Below are 20,333 nucleotides of genomic sequence, written 5' to 3'. Positions count from 1 at the left end.
ACTTAATAATACGGTTAGGTGAGATTATAATATTTTTAGCTTTCAATTAATTATTTTTAATTAATTTATTAATCATTTTCGTTTTGAAAAACAACAAATATTCTGAATTGGCTAAGTAAATATTTACCCAAACTTATAATTAAAACTTGGTTATACAGTAAATACACAGCACAAATATTCCAATTTAACAGTGAAATCATATAAACCTTTCAGCAATTGTTTGTTTTGTTTCAGCTGATAAATACTGCTCTCTTGTTGAAACTGAAGGTGGGATTGAGATCCTGGAGGAGGTGGTAGGAGATGATCGGCCTTACAAACGCATCAAAGAACTAGCCAGGCAGGTTCTAAACCATTGCCAGCAGTACAAAGAGAAGGGGATTGTGGAGATGGAGACACCGCAGCCCTCATATCAACTCGATGGTTAATCAGTTTCCATTTGTGATAATGTTACTTTTAAGGAATTTCATTAAAAAAAAAAACAATATTTTATTTGTTGCCAAGAAAAAAGTTTGTTATACAGATAGTTTTATTTTATATAGTCTTCATTGTTGATTTTTCATTGTAGGTTTTAATAATTTAAGACGATTTTTGCAAGGTGTTTGTAAATTTGTACAGACTTCAATATAATATGAAGGACAACACTGTACATATAGCTTTACACATATTCTTTAAAATTGTTTGTTCCGATTAATGCACAGTAGTTAAAATATTATTTTGTAAAAATTGTTGTGATAAATGCATAAATATTACCTTTAATTATCATACTCATTTATAGTGGTGTTTGATTAACACATTCTGACTAACAGTAATTTAGTTTGTTCTTTGGCTGACTAAATCTTTGCAAAATACTGAAACACCTGAGTTTTTCAAAATAAATTCCATTAAAAATTGGGATTTTACCTAGCCAGAATTAGGGCTTTACTTTTTCATAACACTTTAAATTTTATTATTATCTCTATTGACACCTAGGTTTGGCACATAAAGCAATCCCGGAAGTACTATAGAAAATATGTAATATGTGAAAGTGTTTATATATCGTTTGATGATCAGTGATGTAGTTATTTACTATCACAATTATTTCAACTAGAGCAGCCCGCACAAAAATAGTCAGTGCATTTGTAAAAAAAAGAGAGGACGATCCTCTTACTGATCTGTCCCAACTGTTAATCTGTTGTAATAAACAAACACCATTAGCTGTTATTGTAAAAAAGTACATGTACATTTAATTTTATTTATCTGTTTTGCAGAAAACATGCGATCAAGCAGAGATTATGTGACTATATTGGAGTTTTTCATGTACATTACAATAACTGTTATGTAGTTATTGATTTTATTTGGAACTTGCAACATTTAATGTTTTGGTGAGAAATATAAATCAAGGATGACATACTATTACAATTTTCATATTCATTAGACATAAAATTGCTCTTTTATATAATTATGCGATCTTTAGTACACATTTTTAAAACTAAAACATGTGGAAAAGTTTCAGTTTTAAGCCTTTCAATTGAAATAATCTCCATACTTTGATCAAGCTGGTAATGTTTTGATGTCGTTTAAATCATTTTACAGAAGACATCGGTTACACAGGAACTAACCTCTAAGGCCTCTTAAGAACTAATATCTGTTACTTAAGCGTAAAATTGCTAAAGTTTACTGATATTTTCAATTTGAATTTCTAAGTTGGGGATTGCTGTGTTAAGCTAAATGTTTTCTAGCAATAGTAAGTGATTTTTTTATGCTAGGGTTTGAAAAACTCAGATGTATTTTTTGTGTGTTTATGTAAACTGCCATCAGATATTAGAGCAGGATGAAGCAATACCAAGTTACCTTTCGTTACTCCATTCTATCAGCCTATAGTGTTATAGCATAAGATTTATTGTACGGCTGTGAAAAGTAAATGGCATTTGGATGTCAAATTGATAGGTTGGGCTGATTGAATGTTTTTCTTTCTACACTGGATTTGCCAAACCTTGAAAATGTGTTGAAAATAAAATAAATCTAAAAAGTCCTCCACTTTTTATACCACTGTGTTTATTCTAGCAGCCCTCTAGTTGTTTGAGGATTTGTTAATCTATTTAATATTTAAAATGTTTAAGTCAGTGCTTTAAAAATAATAAATATTTCTAAGTACCAAATATCATCCTAACATTCTGGATAAATGTATCTATATTTAAGTTAACTCTTAAAGCTCTGATGAAAATGTAGCCTGGATACAACTATCATGCATTTAGAGTTTTAAAAATTTGTTTTTGCCAAATTTTAATTAGTTTTCTGTTTTTGGAAGAAGAAATTATTTTTTTAAATTTGATGAATGTTCTGCCGGTACTGGTGGCTGCGGTACACATACGCTTACCACACATCGTCAAACAAAACAACAATAAAAAGAATAACATTAGTTATTTATTTATTTTTAGTGTATCACACATTCCAGATTCAATCCCAACCGTCATAAATCAACACATGACTGAGTTCAGATCTGCTTCAGTATGAAGGTGCAAGTAATATATTTAAAACCAAAATTGGAAGTGATGCGATGTTATGTGCCATTGTAGTTCAGCCGCCATGCTGCATCACAAACAATTCTTTGTTTCAAATATGTTATTGATGATAGATGATTTGAAAGGATAGTAGGGTTTCGGACATTTGCCATCGTTATACATTACAAAAGAGTAACTTATGTAAAGAGTAACGATGATAAATTAATTAGTCACTGGCAAGCGCGCTCAGGGAACTTGATTTGTAATGAGTTAATCAACGTATAGTAACATAACATATCGTAATAGACTATTATTTCTTTTAATGTCCTACACCATATTCAAGGTTTGGCGAATAATATTTGAACAATATGCAATTATTTTTAATAGTTTTACTTTATAAATTACATATGAATCATTTTTGAAAAAATAAATTGACCTATTCACTTAGACCATTAACCCTTTGACCACTGTAGATTGTGCAGCCGGCCAAGCCAGTTGCGCTTAGTGTATCTTAACCGAACTTGCTCAGACGGTTAGCTGCAAGATTGGCTATGGCGCCAGGATCGTTATATTCACCTTTGGTAACCATATATGTTGTATATAACTATTTTGTTGCTTTTGTTATTTCTCTAGTGTTTAGATTTCACCCCTAAAAACGTCTTTGAAAGTTTATTGGCCTATTTTGATCAGTTTATTCCACAGTTGTGTTACTATAAGTTAATTTTAGATGACAATCTTAGAAGTTTTGTCTTAAATCTTACAAAGCGTTAAGTGTTTGACTCAAGATTGTGCAAGCCAAAAGTAAAAGGAATTAATTATATGTTTGTTGAACATTTTCCGTACTTTAAATACCTGGAGTTGGTTACTTGTTAAATAAATAAGTTGATGGTTTATTTTTTTTTGTTTTAACATTATTTATTTCTTTAAATGATTAATAAATTTATCTTACGTAACATTTTAATTAACTAATTATATTTTTATTTTGTTATTGCAATTCTTTTCGTATTATTAAGTCTACAAATTAAATTTATTCATATGTAATCATCATTACTTTACTGTTTTAAATATCATATAATTATAATAGTTTTATCATATTCACAGCTGTCACAATTTTTCATTATTGTTTATTTGCATTCATAAATAACTGCATTTACACTATAAATAAATAAATATATATATATATATATATATATATATATACATACATACAAGGGCTAATCAAAAAGTAGTTTACTTTTTAATCTGTAGCTGCTATTGCGGCCATTTTGATGTCAGGGTATTTCTCCGTTCAGTGGCTATCCAGCCTTGCTAGTGAGACGTTACTGTCGCTCCTTGTTGTTTTACAATAGCAGTTTAAATTACATATGAAAATGTGATAATAAAATTCAATTGAAAATACCATGAGTTATGAAGTGTGGTCGGTAATACGGGTTTTGTTGGTAATACTAAGCACAATAAACCAATTGAGATTGCCAACTCTGTGAAGTTCATGCGAACAATGTGATTACTGAAGGTGATCAGTGGTGCATTAGGTTTTGAAATGGCCGAACTAATGTACATATGATAGCGAACAAAGTGGAGAGCCAAGCATTGTGACCGCTGAAATCGTCCCTAAAGTTGATGAGAAGATTAAAGAAGATCGCTGATTCACAATAACAGAACTCTCTCTTAGTTTTCTCAAATTTCAAGGAGTTTGTTATGCCGAAGTTAGTGCCATAAGTTTTGTGCAAGATGCGTACTGACCACACACGACAAATCAAACTCGAGAAGTCCTAGATTTTAAGTGGAGAGGTTTCCACATCCACCTTACAGTCCAGACCTTGCACCCAGCGACTACCACCTGTTTTCAGCAATGAAGACCTGGCTTGCAACGCAGCGCTTTGATGCAACTGTGGGAGGGTGTGACTATCTGCTTGTAGTATCAGGTGGCAGAATTTTACAATGCTGGAATTACAAAACTTGTTCACCACTATAATAAGTGCCTAAATTTGTATGGTAACTTTGTTGAAAAATAGTATAATTTATATAATACAATTGTTTTCTTATACTTTGTTTATATCAAAACATAATCTACTTTCTGAATAGCTCTTGTGTATTTTATATTTAGTTAATAAATGTTTTTCAGCATAAAATTTAATAATGCATAACTGTAATATGCGATCGATTTCAGTAAAAAAATATACACTTTTTATTTCCAAACTATAACAAAACTGTAAAAATATGTCTTTTTCTAATTTTGTATAGAAAATTTCTCTTAACATCCGACAATATTAAATGAAGAGTATTGATTTTGGAATACTTGTTATGCTTAAGACTGATAAATATGACGTATCATAACTAAAAATACATTAACATGGATTTTTTATTTTTACAGTTGGTATGTAAAATTTGCCACTATGGTACTCAAAGGGTTAAGTCTAACAAAATCTTTCGTCTTAAATTTATACCCAATTTTATACTCAAAATAAATTATTATTTAAGGTTGTAGGTAAATAATGAAAACTTGTGGTGACTATGTAAAGAAAGCCTTTTTGCATTGCTACTTCAACAGTTTGTGACTTAAACAATATAGGATGAATATACTGGTAACCTCTTCAGTTTACGTAATTATGTAACTTTTAACTCATTGTTAAATAATGTTCTGGATTGAACAATCAAATGAGTTTTCAAGTGTGATGTTCGACTCACAACTTTAAAACACGTATGTGCCAAATTTGAGAAGAATTTGCGATGTAGTGGAGATCTCACTGGTTGTATTGGTAAGCTTCCTAACAAAGAATTAAGATATGCAAGTGTAAAGTGCCTAGATGTTAACTGGCTATAAAGTTTATAAGTGATCATCACAATTCTTTTGAGAACTTTTTATCTGAGTTGAGAAATACTCTAAGCAGAATGAGTGCCACATAAAATCTTCTAGATTTCTTCTGAACATTAAAGAAAAAGGAATTAAAATATTCAAAATATCTCCACAACTAAGCCGTTCAAGAGAATATTTAAGAGCATTTTATAATCAGGCCCAGATAAAAATGGTGAAAGATAAAGGTATGGATTTTTGCACTGTATGAAAATGAAAGATGTCTAGGTGGAATGGTAATTTTATTTGTAAAAAGTGAATTTCCTGAATAATCTGTTATTAAAAACATGTAATTCTTCAATGTTATATTTCTTATACATAATGTAAAAAGTTCACATATTTGTCTTCAGCCATTTTTATTTGGGCTTGCTTAAAAAGATTGTCCAAAATTCCTACTTTAACATCTATAATTCCATTTTCCAATTTGTTCTATCCTTAAGGAAGTATTCATAAAAGATTATGTCTCTAAAATTAAAAAGTATAATAACATAACCAAAATTAATTTTAAAATCCTAAAATCATCCAACAAAGGTCTATTAATAAAGGTGGTGAAAGTTAAAGAAGTAGTTTGAGATTACAATTCGACTTTGGCAGTTCAAATAAACATGAGTAAAAGTTAGTTGGATCTATTTGTTTGGTCAATTTATGAAGTTGGTTTTAATAAATGTCAGTGATTTAGCTTATCAATTTATCACCATGTAAACAAATTTTTATTTCGATACCACAGTGATTTTTGTTATTTATTGTTATAGTTTGATCTTTATGTGTAAAGAATTATGAACACATTGCTTTTACCAAACTGATACTATTTTGTCTTTGTTTAGTTTAGAAATGAGCCTTTTTGTGTTCAATTAAAAACAAAAAGGTTTGGTAATGAATGTTTTATTTGTAGTATTTATTTATGTAGTCTAACCTTAATGTTGATGTAATTTTGGATTTTAATTATAGTTTTAAAAATAAAGCTTTCACAGTTGACTGTTATAACTTTTTTATCTCCCTTGCTTCAGAATCAATGCAAAACGTGGTAAAAACAATATTATGACACGTTTATTTGATCTATTATATGGATAAAATAAAAAAATTGCAATACATTATTCAATGCAAATGTCAGTGATGGATAACGCCATGTTTTCAACATGAGCAAAGTGTGTTCAAAAATGTTTTCAAAATGTCTTACACCTGAACAGAAAAAATGCCAAAGAACGATTTATTCTGACATCCTAAAAAACATCAAAAGTGATACAACCTTCTTAAAAAATGTTTTTGCTTTTGGGTTCAAAATTATTTTCTTACGATCCTAAAACAAAACCTCAATCGGTGCATTGGAAATTTCCTTGGTAAAAGGGACACGAATGACAATATAAAAATCCAAGGCAATGATGATTTTTTTTATATCAAAAGGATTATGCATATTGATTACCAGAGGGAATGAATAGACAAGAGCATGTACTGAGAAAGTAGAACGATGTGTGGTAAAGCAAGTCATGGATGCTCTACCAGGACAATACCCCAGCTTACATTGCTTTGTCAGTCAAGACATTTTTAGCCAAGCACAAGATCTCTGTCTTCGACAATCCAACCACCTCAACTGACTTAGCTTTCTGTGATTTTTATATACCTTAAGGTCAAATCAGCTTTGAAAGGAATAAGTTTGAGAAAAGTATATAAAGCATGATGGCAGTCATGCACAGGTTTGTGCACAATGATTTGCAGCATTTTCATGCACAGTGGGAAATTCAGTAGGCACCGAGGAGGTTAGTACATTTAAGGAGATAGTATCAGATTTTTAAATATTTGTAAGTAACATTTTTTCAGCCTCAGTCCTGTTTTTTCTAGGCACAGCTCATAGATAATTGTTATTTCCAGAACCCTTATCATCATAAATTCCAAGCATTCAATGCTCACCTTTGTATGAATCAAATTGTCAGTTGTGAAAAGGTATAAACATAACCTCAAAATATTGACGGTTGTAAGCGTACTTTAACCGGCAATCTCAAATTTTAGTGGACTGGTGTACTTTTCAGAGGAGGGTTTTCATTCTGAGCATCTTTTATCTTCTTTAGCAACATGTTCAAAATAATAAAATTCACTACTAAACCTTTAGAGTTTTTTATAATCTTAATTTATCTGTCATCTGCTTGTTCACATCTCTTAAAATTTTGTGTTTAATGAGACATTCACTTTTGGCAGAAGATGAACAATGTCAGTGAACACATTACAAACTAAAGGAACAGGCTTTGTGTAGAATGTCTGTTTTGATTTTTGAGTTGCCTAACATACTTATACTTGCGCAATTGGATTTTTGTTACTCAACTTTTGTGTCTATATTTAACCCTTTTGTTAAGATGGCATCACATAATTATGTGTCTTTATAACAATGCACATTATAATGCAATAAAAGACCTGAATGTGGCAACACTTCTTAACAACGATAAATTACTTGGTCAGTGCAAAAACTTAAACATGGTCTAAAACGCTTTTGAACTTAATAACCTCCTTTAAATTTGGGCTTAATTTTCTTGTACTGTTCCCCACACTGAGGTATATATCGATGGTATGGTTTACATCAGTTTTGTTGAGATCTTTTATAAAATATCTGTCGTTTTATAGGTTTAAGATTAATTAATTGGTTTAGACATATGGCCATTTTTTACTTATTTATATTTTATGCATACACAATGATGTATATTTATTACATACAATTTTGTACTTCAGTCCTTTTACTTGTAGGGCAACTAAAATTTATATTGTGTGATAATAAACCGAAGTGGAATTGAATATAATTCGATAATTAGGATTAAATGTTTGTAGTTCATAATTAGCAGGACAATTAAGTTTTTGGTATAACCAACAAAGTATTTTATGTATTTAAAATTGATGTGTTGTTTCCGAAACTAGATACCACGCTTCTCTGATCTAGGGAAAGTACCACATAAAATGTGTTTTTTTTTTTTTTTTTTTTGTTAGGTTGTTTCTATAGTTGGTCTTTATTTATTTATTCTGTAGTTGTTTTTAGATTTTCTGGATTTTATTGTATGCTGACTTTGTCCTAAAGTTATTAATATAACAGATTTACTTTGTTGCGTGAATGTAAAGCTCAATGACAACAAATTCTTATTTATTTATAACAAGATTGCCAGGTGCACTAATATAATTTCTGTATTAATTTTAACATGGTTTGCCCTCTGCGGTATATATTCTTTATTCTATGTTGAATTGTTTGGAAATTAGTTTAAAATAAAAAATAGTTAGTTATAGAAACATGATAGCACATTCATGATAGTGGAAAATTCAAACAAAAAAATCACAGAGTTGAATAAGAGTCAAAGGAGAATACATACAATGGTAAGTATTGTAGGGATTCACCATTTGTTTAACCAACAAGATCTATTCATTTTCACAACTAATTTTATAATCTGTGTTTTTGTCAGAAACATATGGTCACAAGATTTTTTCTTCAATATTAGAAGCAGATACAGGGCTTACAAGAAGGGGAGCCACTTTATGATCAATTCTAATTAATAAATCAAGAATTTGTTATATTTCAATAAGTTCATAAGTCAATTTTAAATAAATTAAATAATTCTCTATATAAAGTATTGTATTTTAAATTTTACTTTTTCTGTTTTCAGTTATTATCAATTTTTTAATATTTATATGAGGTTGAGTGGTATAGAGGGCTTGGCAAACAGCATAACTGTGCCTCTTTAATAAAGGCATTTTTTAATTCATTTAAGATAAAATTATGCTGAGCACACTTTTTGGTGAAGTAGTCTGTGGAGAAAATATTAATTGTAAACAAGTTTAATAATTTCATTGAATTGTAGAATATACAATGTTTTTATGGAAATATTGGATGTATTTGTAATTTTCAAAGTATTTTTGTAACAGCCTGTAAGATGTTGTTTTGGCATACTAAACTGGAAAGATAGTTGCTCAAACAAGATATTCATTGTGTGATATTTTCTATTGTTATACAAAGTACTTGTGTAATTGAAATGGTATTGTTTATTCTTACAGTATAGTAATAAAACAAATTTTCCACTAAGTAAATCACTTATGACAGAACTTGAATTGATTGTTTTCTAAAAACCAGTGCCGGAATGGCATTGTAGTATCTTGACATCCTTGTGATGACCTTGTTATCATCGTAAAACAGATATTTATTTATGTATAACTAACGAAGAAACAAACTATATGTTGTATCAGAAACTTTAACAAGATTTTTGGATAATGGATATTTTGGAGTGGTTATAGAAACATCCAAATACTATTTTAATGACCAAAATTAGATATTCAAAGTTTCAATACTTTTACAAAATTAAATTTTTTAATTCCAATTTTATGAGTGGTTCCTAAAACGTTAATTGTATAGAAAGTAGTGGCTCTTTATTGGTTCAATATAGGTTTAATTTCAAGTCAGCACTTTGTAATGAATAAATTTTATAAAGTGTGGTTTGCGGCATTATTTTCTTAAAATGATGTCCATATTGACCGAAGCTTCCATTTATAGTTACCATGATAGTCCCATGGACTGTCCTCCTAATGTATTCGTGTTATTGTTATTGCATAAAAAAGTAGTTAATAAAGTTACATAAATAGTGCAAAAATTTTAGATTTTATCTGGTAAGATTAAAATATATCAAGGTATTTCTAAACATTTTACATACCCTGCATAACGTTGAGCCTGAACTTATCATCATATAATTCTTTAAATCAATTATGGTACAGTCCAGGTTGTTGTATGAGAAATGTCCAAATTTTATTTGTAAATAAATTGTTTAATAACTCCATAGGGTTTTGTTTGCTTAACAACTCTATTGTGTCAGGTTGCATAGTCGTCAAAGTAATGTACTATATATAAATATATACTTATATAATTCATTTTAAAAACTTTATTCTTTATTTTACAATACAACTGTAAATATAGAAACATATATATTGTTAGTGAAAACTTTATAAAATGTTACAGCATAAGTTATGTACAGTCTAAAAGCTACACCCTGACTTAAAAATAAAACATGATTTTGTTGTAATCAATTCTACATTTATAATTCACTAGGTAAATGATTACCCTTTAATTAAATTCTGATATAAAATCACAGGCATTTTACAAAAGTAAAACGTAATTCAGTGTTCTAGAATTTTTTTAAAGTCTGATCTTATAGTAAATTTTGGTTATGTTTATATTAAAGAACAATATTTAATAATTGATACATAACGTTAAGACTATGTAGAGGAATTAACCTTAGAATGTTAGCTGTAAAAATGGCTGCAAAGAAAAATGTATCTTCTCTTATATTTTTCTTGTTAACATTTGCTATATTTCTCTTGAAATTGATTCTCAATTATTTCTATTGAATTTCACCACATCAGAAACACCAGACACCCTTTACACGTAACATGTAACAGTCTATAGTTAAAATAGTTTTCATGTAATGTACTTGTTCACTTAAATATAAAATGTTTGTAAAATATTACATCGTTCACAGCCGTTGTCCACAGTGACATCTTTTCCAATAATTAATTTTGATAACTTGAAATAAATTATAAAATTTGCATAATTTTTCATCATAATATTTACAGTAATATATTATTATGTATTAATTGTGCGTACATAAACATTGGACAGTGAATTACATGAAAATACACGATTATCATTAATTACGTTATAATTAAGAAATACATTCGCTACAATGACTTTAAAATGAGTATAATAACAAAAATAGAAGTTTTTTAAATGGAAGACACAAGAATTAATAAAATAATGTAGGTTTCGGTCATTTAAAATACATTTATAACTAGAATATACATCTACTCTAATTCTAAGTAATTACTTAATTTTCAATTCAATAATAACAAGGTTAATACAAATATAAAACATGTACAGTGCCAACTAAGAAATTATACAACTTAATGTCTACAATATTTTAATACATGACAATAATAACACAAACAACTAAGAGTTTAATACAAAATTATGAACTAAAATATTTTACTTCTGTGAAGCTTATACTATTTGAAACGCTGCTACTACATAAATACGATGGTAACCTCAGAAATTAGTGATCCGAGCCCTTGCAGACTCTGGGCAATGTAAGAAGCTCATATATATAAGTATGACCACAAGTAATTGAAGCGGGTATGAATATCACACGAGCTTATGCTGCCAGAGGCATCATGGGCATGGCCATAGGCACAGTATTGTTCACTTCCACAACGCAATCCACTTCTCCGTACACTTTTGTCGTGTTCCTCTCTTCCATGAGTTTTATTATAGCCATCATGTCGTCATCGCAAAGAACTGGATTCTCTGTAAAAGCATTTATAGTCTGTTAAGGATCCGTAAAATCAGTTTTTCGTTCTTACTCACTGATATTATGTACTTTAATCACAGTGATTGTCCAACTCAACAGGAAAAGCCACAAATTCATCATTTCTTTGAAAAAAACCCAATTAATAATTTTTGTTATTGTTCTAAATTTTGGGACCAAATATATCAAATCCAGATATATCTTAAAATCTGTCCCAGACTACAATTACTGTCCGACTAATAATATTAAAATCTTATACTGAAGCTAAACAACAAGAAGTGCTATAAAAAAAGTTAAAACATCGAGCCGGTTTTGTCCATGTATACTTTTTTAGATCCATAACTTCATGGTTTTATGTGCCAATAAGTTTTATTAAGTGCTGGTTTCTTATTCATTTTCACTAAGTCTCGTTTTAAAAATTTAAACGTAAAAAACTTTTCATACGATCAATGAAAAATTTGGTAAGATTTCTTTTTCTATGAATTTTTAACAATATATTTAATATTATTTTATACTTACAGTTGTAAATTATGTATACTGTTAAACACCATTGTGGTACAAATGTTTCTTCACAGTTGACGTATTGAGTTAGTTTAATGGCTGAGTTTTATTTTCTTGTCTTTCAGTCGGTTTATAGTTAGTCCGGTGGAAAAGTCAGTATTCATATTTCTACATTCTTCCTTATCAATCATATGTAAAATTATAATGTCTGTATATTGTTAATATGAAAATTGTGATGGTTAACTCCTCATAATAGTTATGTTTGTCATGTCATCTCGATCAACAGCGGACAAAATGCAGAGCAATGTAGAACCCCTCTGTTAATATTTTTCTACAGAGCCTCACAAAAGATAAACTTTACACATTGACTTCACGGTTATGTGTCTGATGCTGTGGAAGATACTAGTGCCGTTGGATGTGTTTTCTCCCAATGTATGACAACCCACTTGTCGTACATTTTGCTACCATTTTCAGTACGTGTCCGATCTAGTTAGGTTCTTGTGACCTAATACTTTTTTAGGGAACGATACCCATAAACCTACATTAAAGTATTACATAAAGTTTTCCATCGTCTAAAATGTCATCTTCATACTGACCATTGAGGTAAATGTTCAGTGTTCTGTTGACACCATACAACTGGCATTGTGTCTTCTCGACAAGTTCCTTGCTGATATGACGGATGTGGTTGTGCGATAGATCTGCCCAGCAGAGTACAGGTAGACCGTGGAAATCCCGTTCTAGAGCAGTCAGTTGGTTGTGTGTTGCCATCAATTCCTCCAGAGAAGGCAGGAAAGTCTAAATCCAACAGTAGAAAAAGAATTACTGGTGATGTAAAAAAATTATACAACAAGAATGTTGCAGTTTCTATTTCTGGTATTTAAACATCAAAGTGAATTTTAATGAAGTACATAAGCATATTTGATCTTCCCTGTTTATGTGTGTTTGTGAAGACAAGGGTATTACGAGTACATCATTTGGTAGAAAATCCACATTGTACAATACAGTGACCATAAACGTGGTCATAGTCTTTAATGAAATCAAACCACATACACTGCCTTATAAGTATACACAATGCTCAATTTATAGAACTGGAGGTGGTGAAAATGTAATCTCCCAGGAGTCTAGGAGGTATGGAACACCTCTCAGAAGGGTTCCGGAGCCTCTCCTGGAAATTTTCAAAAATATGAGGTCTCAAAACTTACTGCAGACAAACGTCATAATCACCATAAAAGCATTGTTTTTGCAGAAAAGTGTAGTTAAAAACACTTTTAAAGTAATAATATTAATGAAGTATTATATTTTTTCATAAAATGTAAAGTTCTGTTTCAGATTGTTAAATTTTTCTAAGTTCTTTGTCTGCTCGGTATATTTTATTCTTTGGCAGTATTTAGATATATATTTGCTCTTACACAACGCAATAGCAGTTTAAATTAAAACAGAACTTTTACTTTCAAGTTCAAACATTTACCACAGTAAATCTAATTATCTTGTTTATCTTATGGTTCAAGGGTTTCAAAAAAAGTTTTGTATTTATATCTGTTGACCACACCTTCTGGAATTTAACAGAGGCAAAATGAACCTCACCTTTGAAGTCTCTTCTAATGTAGAAAGCATATTATGTGAGATGTCTAAAATCTTCAAGTTGTCCAAGCCGATGAAGTCGTCCGGTGAAATGTGGGTTAACATGTTATGACTCAAGTTTAGCCTCTGCAGACTTGTCAGCCCCATCAGAGCTCCCGAGAGATCCTCTAGTTTGTTGTGGTGCAGTCTGAGCTCTATCACTCTGGTCTCCAACTCTACCAGGTTCTGGGAAACCACATGTGAGTATTAGATATTTAATCCAATTTTGGTTTTATAGATTTTACAAATTACAAATAATGTAAACAGAATTCAATGAGGAAAAGATAAGATATTTAAAGAATTATAGGAAGAGCACTAGTGCCACAATACTGACAACCATTGAGGTAACTACAAGGGAAGGGGGAGGGTTTAGAGGGGTGGAACACCTCCTGAAAATAAAAAAAAATATTTATATAACCAAGAATATTTATTTATTTATATTGCAAGTTGGTTGGAATCCAACTTTTTTGAAATAAAGAAGTTCAATATTTTACTTTCAATTAAATTTATTCAGATTTATTACATAACCCCTGGTATAGTGTGCTCTTCAGTCAAATCCATCTCCATCCCCTTTCCCCCAAACCAAGTTCTAGCTACACCACTGCTGACAACAATTAGTATCACTCTAAGTTATCCCCCTGTTGATTACTTAATAAAACTGTTTTTAGATCACTAACTGTTCAGAGTATCGATGTTTACATAGCAGAATACATTGTTTGAATTTCTCAGTATTAAAAGTTCCTATGGACACTTATTTATGGTACAATAGTTCAGTTCCTTATTCAAGTTAATGACAATTAAAATATGTATTCTCATTTTTCTTCTGTTCCACATCAATGACATTTGAGGCAAAGTAGAATAGTCTGATATTATGTTCATCAGACATTCATTGTTGTTCTCGTATCTTATTGAAGGAGTGTCTGATTTAATTTGAATAAAGATTGAAAGACACAAAAAGTACTTGTTTTCGTAGGTCTTTTTTATTCCCCCGGCAAGTGAGGGGTCCAGGTTCAAGTCCTGGCAGTGCAAGCATGTAACCAGCTTATCTAAGTTATCTACAAAGAACCAAACATTCTATAAGGACAAATCAGCTGAAATACATTCCTTGTTAACCTAGCTGAGCATTCAATTATAATTTCATGCAAACATTTCTCAAAAGTCTTGTACATCATGTGAAAGCATTGTTATTGTGCCGAATAGTTTGTTCTCTTTCAACGTTTCTATCTAAGTAATAATTAAAAACAGATGGCCACCAACTTTGTTTAATTGTGCCCATTTTCCATCCTTCATTGAACCACCTAACCCACTTTGGCACCACTCCAACACTCATTCATCTCTGAGGATTGATTTCAGGTGCTTTGACAATCCTTGCATTTGAAAACTGAATAACAGACTGAATCTCACACTCATCAGTTGTATGTAACATTTTAACAGTAAACACAAAATGCTAGAATAATCAACCATAATGGCACTGTGTGGAACTGGCAACTAAGGAAACAAGAGCGCAAGCAAAAAGTGCCGACTATAGACCTGCAGCGCCATTACAGCAAAGTGGTACTTACTTTCTGGATAAGCTTTGTTTATGATTGTTCACCACCTCATTTTGTCGTATTAATTGGATTATACAACATACAAGATTACAAAAATACTAATATTAATTACTTTTTACTTCATTTTTTACATTAAAACCTGAGAGAAAGAAATTAAATCTTCATACAATACGTTACTCTTTATGATATACAAAAATATCAGGGGGATATCTAGATGTATCCCATAAAACATATAATACGTAAATCTCTTATCTTTATACAAAAATGCAGTTGGTTTTCTCTTACAAACATTCTATAGGATTGCTTTCTTAAAAAAATTTGAGATAAAATAGCAGAGTGTAGCTTGTACATTTCAATCAGAACTGTTATCCTACTCTGTTAGTCATCATACACAGAAGTGATCTTTATAGAGCACTATTTATATCTATCTTTATGTATAGCATTTATTATTAGACCTGTATTTATATATATCATTACATTTTACAGGCTGCATGCTAATTAAAATGGAAACTGCTGTTGAGATTTGAGATTAATAACAAAGACCATTAACTTCTGTAATTGACTGTTATAGAGTACATGACAGTCAGAAATTTTTAAATTCTAGAAGTACTATGGTGTAATAGCAGTAAATACCTGTAAATTTTGGGCTATTTACTCATATAAAATTAAGCAACCATAAAGAATTTTAAAATATTCAAGGAAGAAACCTAATTTTTGGGGGGGGGTGGGGGGGGGGGGGGGTGGGGGGGGGGGGGGGTGGGGGGGGGGGGGGGTGGGGGGGGGGGGGGGTGGGGGGGGGGGGGGGTGGGGGGGGGGTGAAAGTTAATTACCAAAGATTGAAATTATAATATGCACCATCTCGTGTTTAGGCTCCATGCCAGACTGCTCTAGTTAATCTAGTAACAATATATTTCTGGAACGCAGCATGAACCACGTCAGAGTGGGGTCGACGGAATGTAGAATACGACCTCTTGAAACATGCTGTACCCAAGTACACCAGCATTAAATAACCTGCCAACATCGCAACCCACCCGCCACATTCCGATGCGCAGTATATCTGCAGCTGGAACAAACACTCTATAGCTTATACCTACAAGGCAGGTAGACTGATCATACATAACTGAATCAGTAAACGAACCTGATTATGGCAACAGAAAAATCTGACGTCCTTAAATTCGAAAATGATACCAATTGGCTGATATTGCCACGAGTAGCGAAGCAGCGTATCTACGTTATCGAGGACAGGGAAAGTGAAGATAACTTCCCATTCTATTGGTGACCTGCTGTCGAAACAAATGTGGAATTCTTCATAGAATTTAAATCATAATCATTTAATTCATAGAATAACACTCGGTATATTTTTGCAGAGCGCGAAATTATATCAAAATGCAATCTAATCGATTTTAGACCTGAATACGGTCGGCGTTCATGTAGTTAACCTGCCGGACGAAAATTCCAAAATCCTGATAATCAACTATAAAACCTCCTTTTTATGAAACAATACTACTTATCCTATGGTATAGCATTTAGCATTTTTATACTTATGAAGCACATTATTGATTTAACTGTATTAATTCTTTAAATGTATTCCGGATTTTTTTGAAAACCATTGAATACTACGTATTTTTAGGGCTATTTATATTATATTGATATCCTTTGGAAAGTATTACAAATAACTTTTTTATATCAGGAATACTGAAATCAAACAAAATGCATAGACGAATTTTAATGAAACGTTGTTTCAATTAGAAAAACTTGTTCATATCATAAACGTTTTCCAACTAATTAAAACAACTTTCATATTTTGTAGACTACAAGAGGCTGTTAAAGATGTTATAAGGATATAGTTATAGTTATATCTCGGCTGTTAATAGTAGTAACGAAAACTCGAGAAGGTTTTAGAATTATCAAGTCATAACAGCTTTTGTTCATATAATTGTTCTTTATCTCGTAAGTCTTAAATGCGAGAGAAGGCCTTGTAAAGCATTGAAAATATACAAGTTAGTATGCACGGACACCTACCTTATTTAGTAGATACCAGCCAAACATGCCACGATGGTTGTGTTTAGAATATCTGATGAAGATCAGCAGTGGCGCACCCACAAAGCTTCTCTGGGGTGTCCGGAACACCACGGGGTCTAGTGTATGGAAAACCACCCTGATTAGCAGGGGGTCTGGGGGGGATTCCCTCCGCCGGGAAAAGTTTAAAATATTACGACTTTAAATAGTTATTTATAGTACTTCTTAACTATAAAAAGTGGCAAAGATCAGGTCAGAATGTAGAAAGTTTACAGTAAAATCGCTTTATATCAGCAATCACCGGGAAGCTTATTCAAGGATAATTAAAATATTCTGCAACAAATACAGTTTATACGAAGTGTATTTAATTAAAATGAAATTTAATCATAACATGAACAAAATAGTTAAGTTTAAATCACAAATGAAGACCAAAGCTAAATCTTGATGTGTACTGTCGGATAAAGTGAAGATAATATGAGTTTGAAAGTTGACCTCAAACTGAGTAACAAAGCTATATTACCTAACTTGTTTATTTCTGCGTTTCTACATATACAAATGTTCACTAACAATAACTTACTTTTCGACCAAACTGTAACTTTGAAAAGCCATAGCTCGGAAACTTGTGATCCGATTTAGACCAAAGACTTATACAAGATAGATACAAGTATACAATCGAGTATGGAATTTTAGAATTGTATAATAGTGTGAACATATAGTTGTTATTAAATTACCATCTTCACTGTTATTCCTTATCGAGTGGTATAGGCTACAAAATTCTACATTACTCAAGTTCTACATTAGTTATGTTGATCGTAGTCATTATCTTGGGCGCGTAATTTTGTAAACCACTATTTAAAACGTTTAATTTTAAACACAGATTAAACTGATCAGGTTTCGTTAATTTATCGTAACCGCCAACTCCTCGTTTTATCGCGCAAATCGCCAGACGCTGTGTTACCTCGTAGCAGTAACGCACCCAGAAATCTTGTCTGGGGGTGTCCTGAACACCGGGGGTTCGGGAGCATGAAAACCCCCAATATCAATCGGAGGGTTCGGGGGTCCTCCCCCGAGAAAATGTTTAAATATTTGGTACTAGAATCGTTATTTTATAGTACTTCTGAACTAATAAAAGTAGGACAAAGATCAGGTCCGACTGTGAACTGCAAAACTACTCTACCAACAATCACCAGATTTATACAGGGACAATTGATACATTTTGAAACAGATACAGTTTATATGAAGTACATTTAACTAAAACGAAATTCAATTATAATATTAACAAAATACTGTACAAAATAGTCAAGTTTAAATCACAAATCAAGACTCAAGCTAAATCTTTATGTCTACTCTCGGATCAAAAAGTATAGATGTCCGAGTTTGAAAGTTGACTACAATCTACTGATAGGCTACAACAACAGGAATAATTATATTGAAATTTGGTTAGTTTATATCTGCGTTTCTACATATAAAACTGATCACTATAAATAACGAAAATATACCGGTTTTGGTGCTTTTCAACCAAACTGCATCTTTGAAGATCCATAATTTGGCAGCTTCTGATCCGATTAAGACTAAATGTTTATATAATATAGATACACGTCTTCTGTAATCGAAAATGTAATTTTAGAATTTAAAATAGTATGAAAATAAAGTTGTTACTAAATTGCCATCTTATGTTTTATTCTTGACCTGGTGGTTCACAAAATTTTGCACTGGTCACGTTATGGAGTTCAGAGTAATTATCTTGAGCGTGTAATGTTGTAAACCACTATTTAAAAGGTTTAATTTGTAACATATAGTAAACTGAGCAGGTTTTGTTATTTTACCGGTAACTGATCGTTTTAACGAGCAAATCACCAGATTGCGCCCAGGGCGGTGTTTTTCTCGTGGTGACAACGAATGACAACAAACTAGCGCAGTACAGAATTGCTCAGAAACTCAGTCACTACTTTGACAACTGATCAAGTAGGGACTACCATAACAGATACTTTGTTCGTTTTTCCCCGAGAATAGGTACAAGTTGCCGCAAACCGAAAGTACCCGGTACAGGTTACTGATAAAGGTACTTTTACGATACAGATACTTTACACGTTTAACTTTACTGCCATTCCTAGTACAAAGTAATCGGACTCGTTTAGCAGTAAAGGGCCCCATACACCTGCGAGTCTGGGCTCGCGAGCCTGGCTCACCGAGCCTAGCTCGCGAGCCGGACCCGCTGATTATTCACCATACACCTACGTATCTTGCTCGCGCCCAGTTGCAAACATGAGTTTTTTTTCGAAGAATGTTGCAGCTGCGGTTATAGTGTTAGATGAGCTAGGTGTATTTAAGAAGAAACGGAAGAAAAAGGGTAATGTGGTCACTAAAGAATTGGTTACTAAATAGAAAGAGAATTAGCCACATGAATTTATTGAATTTTGTTAGGAATGATAGTCGCCAAGGACTATCAGAACTATTTAAGGATGTCAGCTGAAAGGTTTTGACATGTTATTGGACAAGGTTAAACCGCTTATAACAAAAAAGACACTATACTGCGAAACGCTATATCACCAGAGGAACGCCTCACTGCTACTCTCCGTTTTCTGGCTACCGGACGGTCTACATAATAAATGCTATCGGCAAATTTCGATACTCTTCAATAAATGTTGTTAAAAAAATCAGGGCTCATAAATAACTTGGAGTCAGCCATGTTAACTCAAAACAAACAAAACACCTTACCCTTGGCCGAACGAGTGGTGCGTAACGTTTGGCCTACAGTAGTGAAAACGGAATGAACAGATTTTTCGGTGGTGGGGGCACGAGTCCGATCCGTAATGCGCCATACACTGGCGAACTGATACTCGAGCCGAGCCGCACGGCAAGCAGTGGCGGATCCGGCTCGGCTCGCCTGAATTTGACTCGGCTCGGCTCTTTATTGTCCATACACTGACGGATTTGGTCCATTTCTAGGCGAGTCGAGCCAGGCTCGCGAGCCAGACTCGCAGGTGTATGGGGC

General features: G+C 32.1%; 2 protein-coding genes across 2 annotated transcripts in view; one reads left to right on the top strand and one right to left on the bottom strand.

Moving 5' to 3' along the window:
* The window catches only part of LOC124356881 (protein zer-1 homolog), a 43,392-nt gene extending 42,624 nt beyond the window's left edge, over positions 1-768 (top strand). Inside the window, exon 10 of the mRNA XM_046808157.1 lies at positions 235-768. Within this exon, the coding sequence (XP_046664113.1) occupies positions 235-425 (191 nt within the window). The 3' untranslated portion in view covers positions 426-768. The remainder of the gene's footprint in view (positions 1-234) is intronic.
* A 9,326-nt stretch (positions 769-10,094) lies between these two features.
* Positions 10,095-13,979, bottom strand: LOC124356871 (insulin-like growth factor-binding protein complex acid labile subunit). The gene is made up of 3 exons (XM_046808148.1): positions 13,734-13,979; positions 12,746-12,944; positions 10,095-11,647 (listed from the first exon to the last, which is right to left on the bottom strand). Exons 1-3 carry the CDS (start codon positions 13,875-13,877, stop codon positions 11,496-11,498), a joined length of 495 nt encoding a protein of 164 aa, XP_046664104.1. The 5' UTR covers positions 13,878-13,979; the 3' UTR covers positions 10,095-11,495.
* Positions 13,980-20,333: the final 6,354 nt, after the last annotated feature.

The sequence above is a fragment of the Homalodisca vitripennis genome, chromosome 1, assembly GCF_021130785.1.
Source record: "Homalodisca vitripennis isolate AUS2020 chromosome 1, UT_GWSS_2.1, whole genome shotgun sequence".
NCBI classification, from domain to species: Eukaryota; Metazoa; Arthropoda; class Insecta; order Hemiptera; family Cicadellidae; genus Homalodisca; species Homalodisca vitripennis.
This window is presented reverse-complemented; position numbering and strand designations above follow the sequence as displayed.

Coding starts and splice junctions, on each gene's coding strand:
- LOC124356871 (XM_046808148.1), bottom strand. CDS start 13,877: ATGGGGCTGACAAGTCTGCAGAGGCTAAACTTGAGTCATAACATGTTA. Junction 12,945..13,733: donor CATTAGAAGAGACTTCAAAG/GTGAGGTTCATT, acceptor TGTTGGATTTAG/ACTTTCCTGCCTTCTCTGGA. Junction 11,648..12,745: donor ACTGAACATTTACCTCAATG/GTCAGTATGAAG, acceptor ATGCTTTTACAG/AGAATCCAGTTCTTTGCGAT.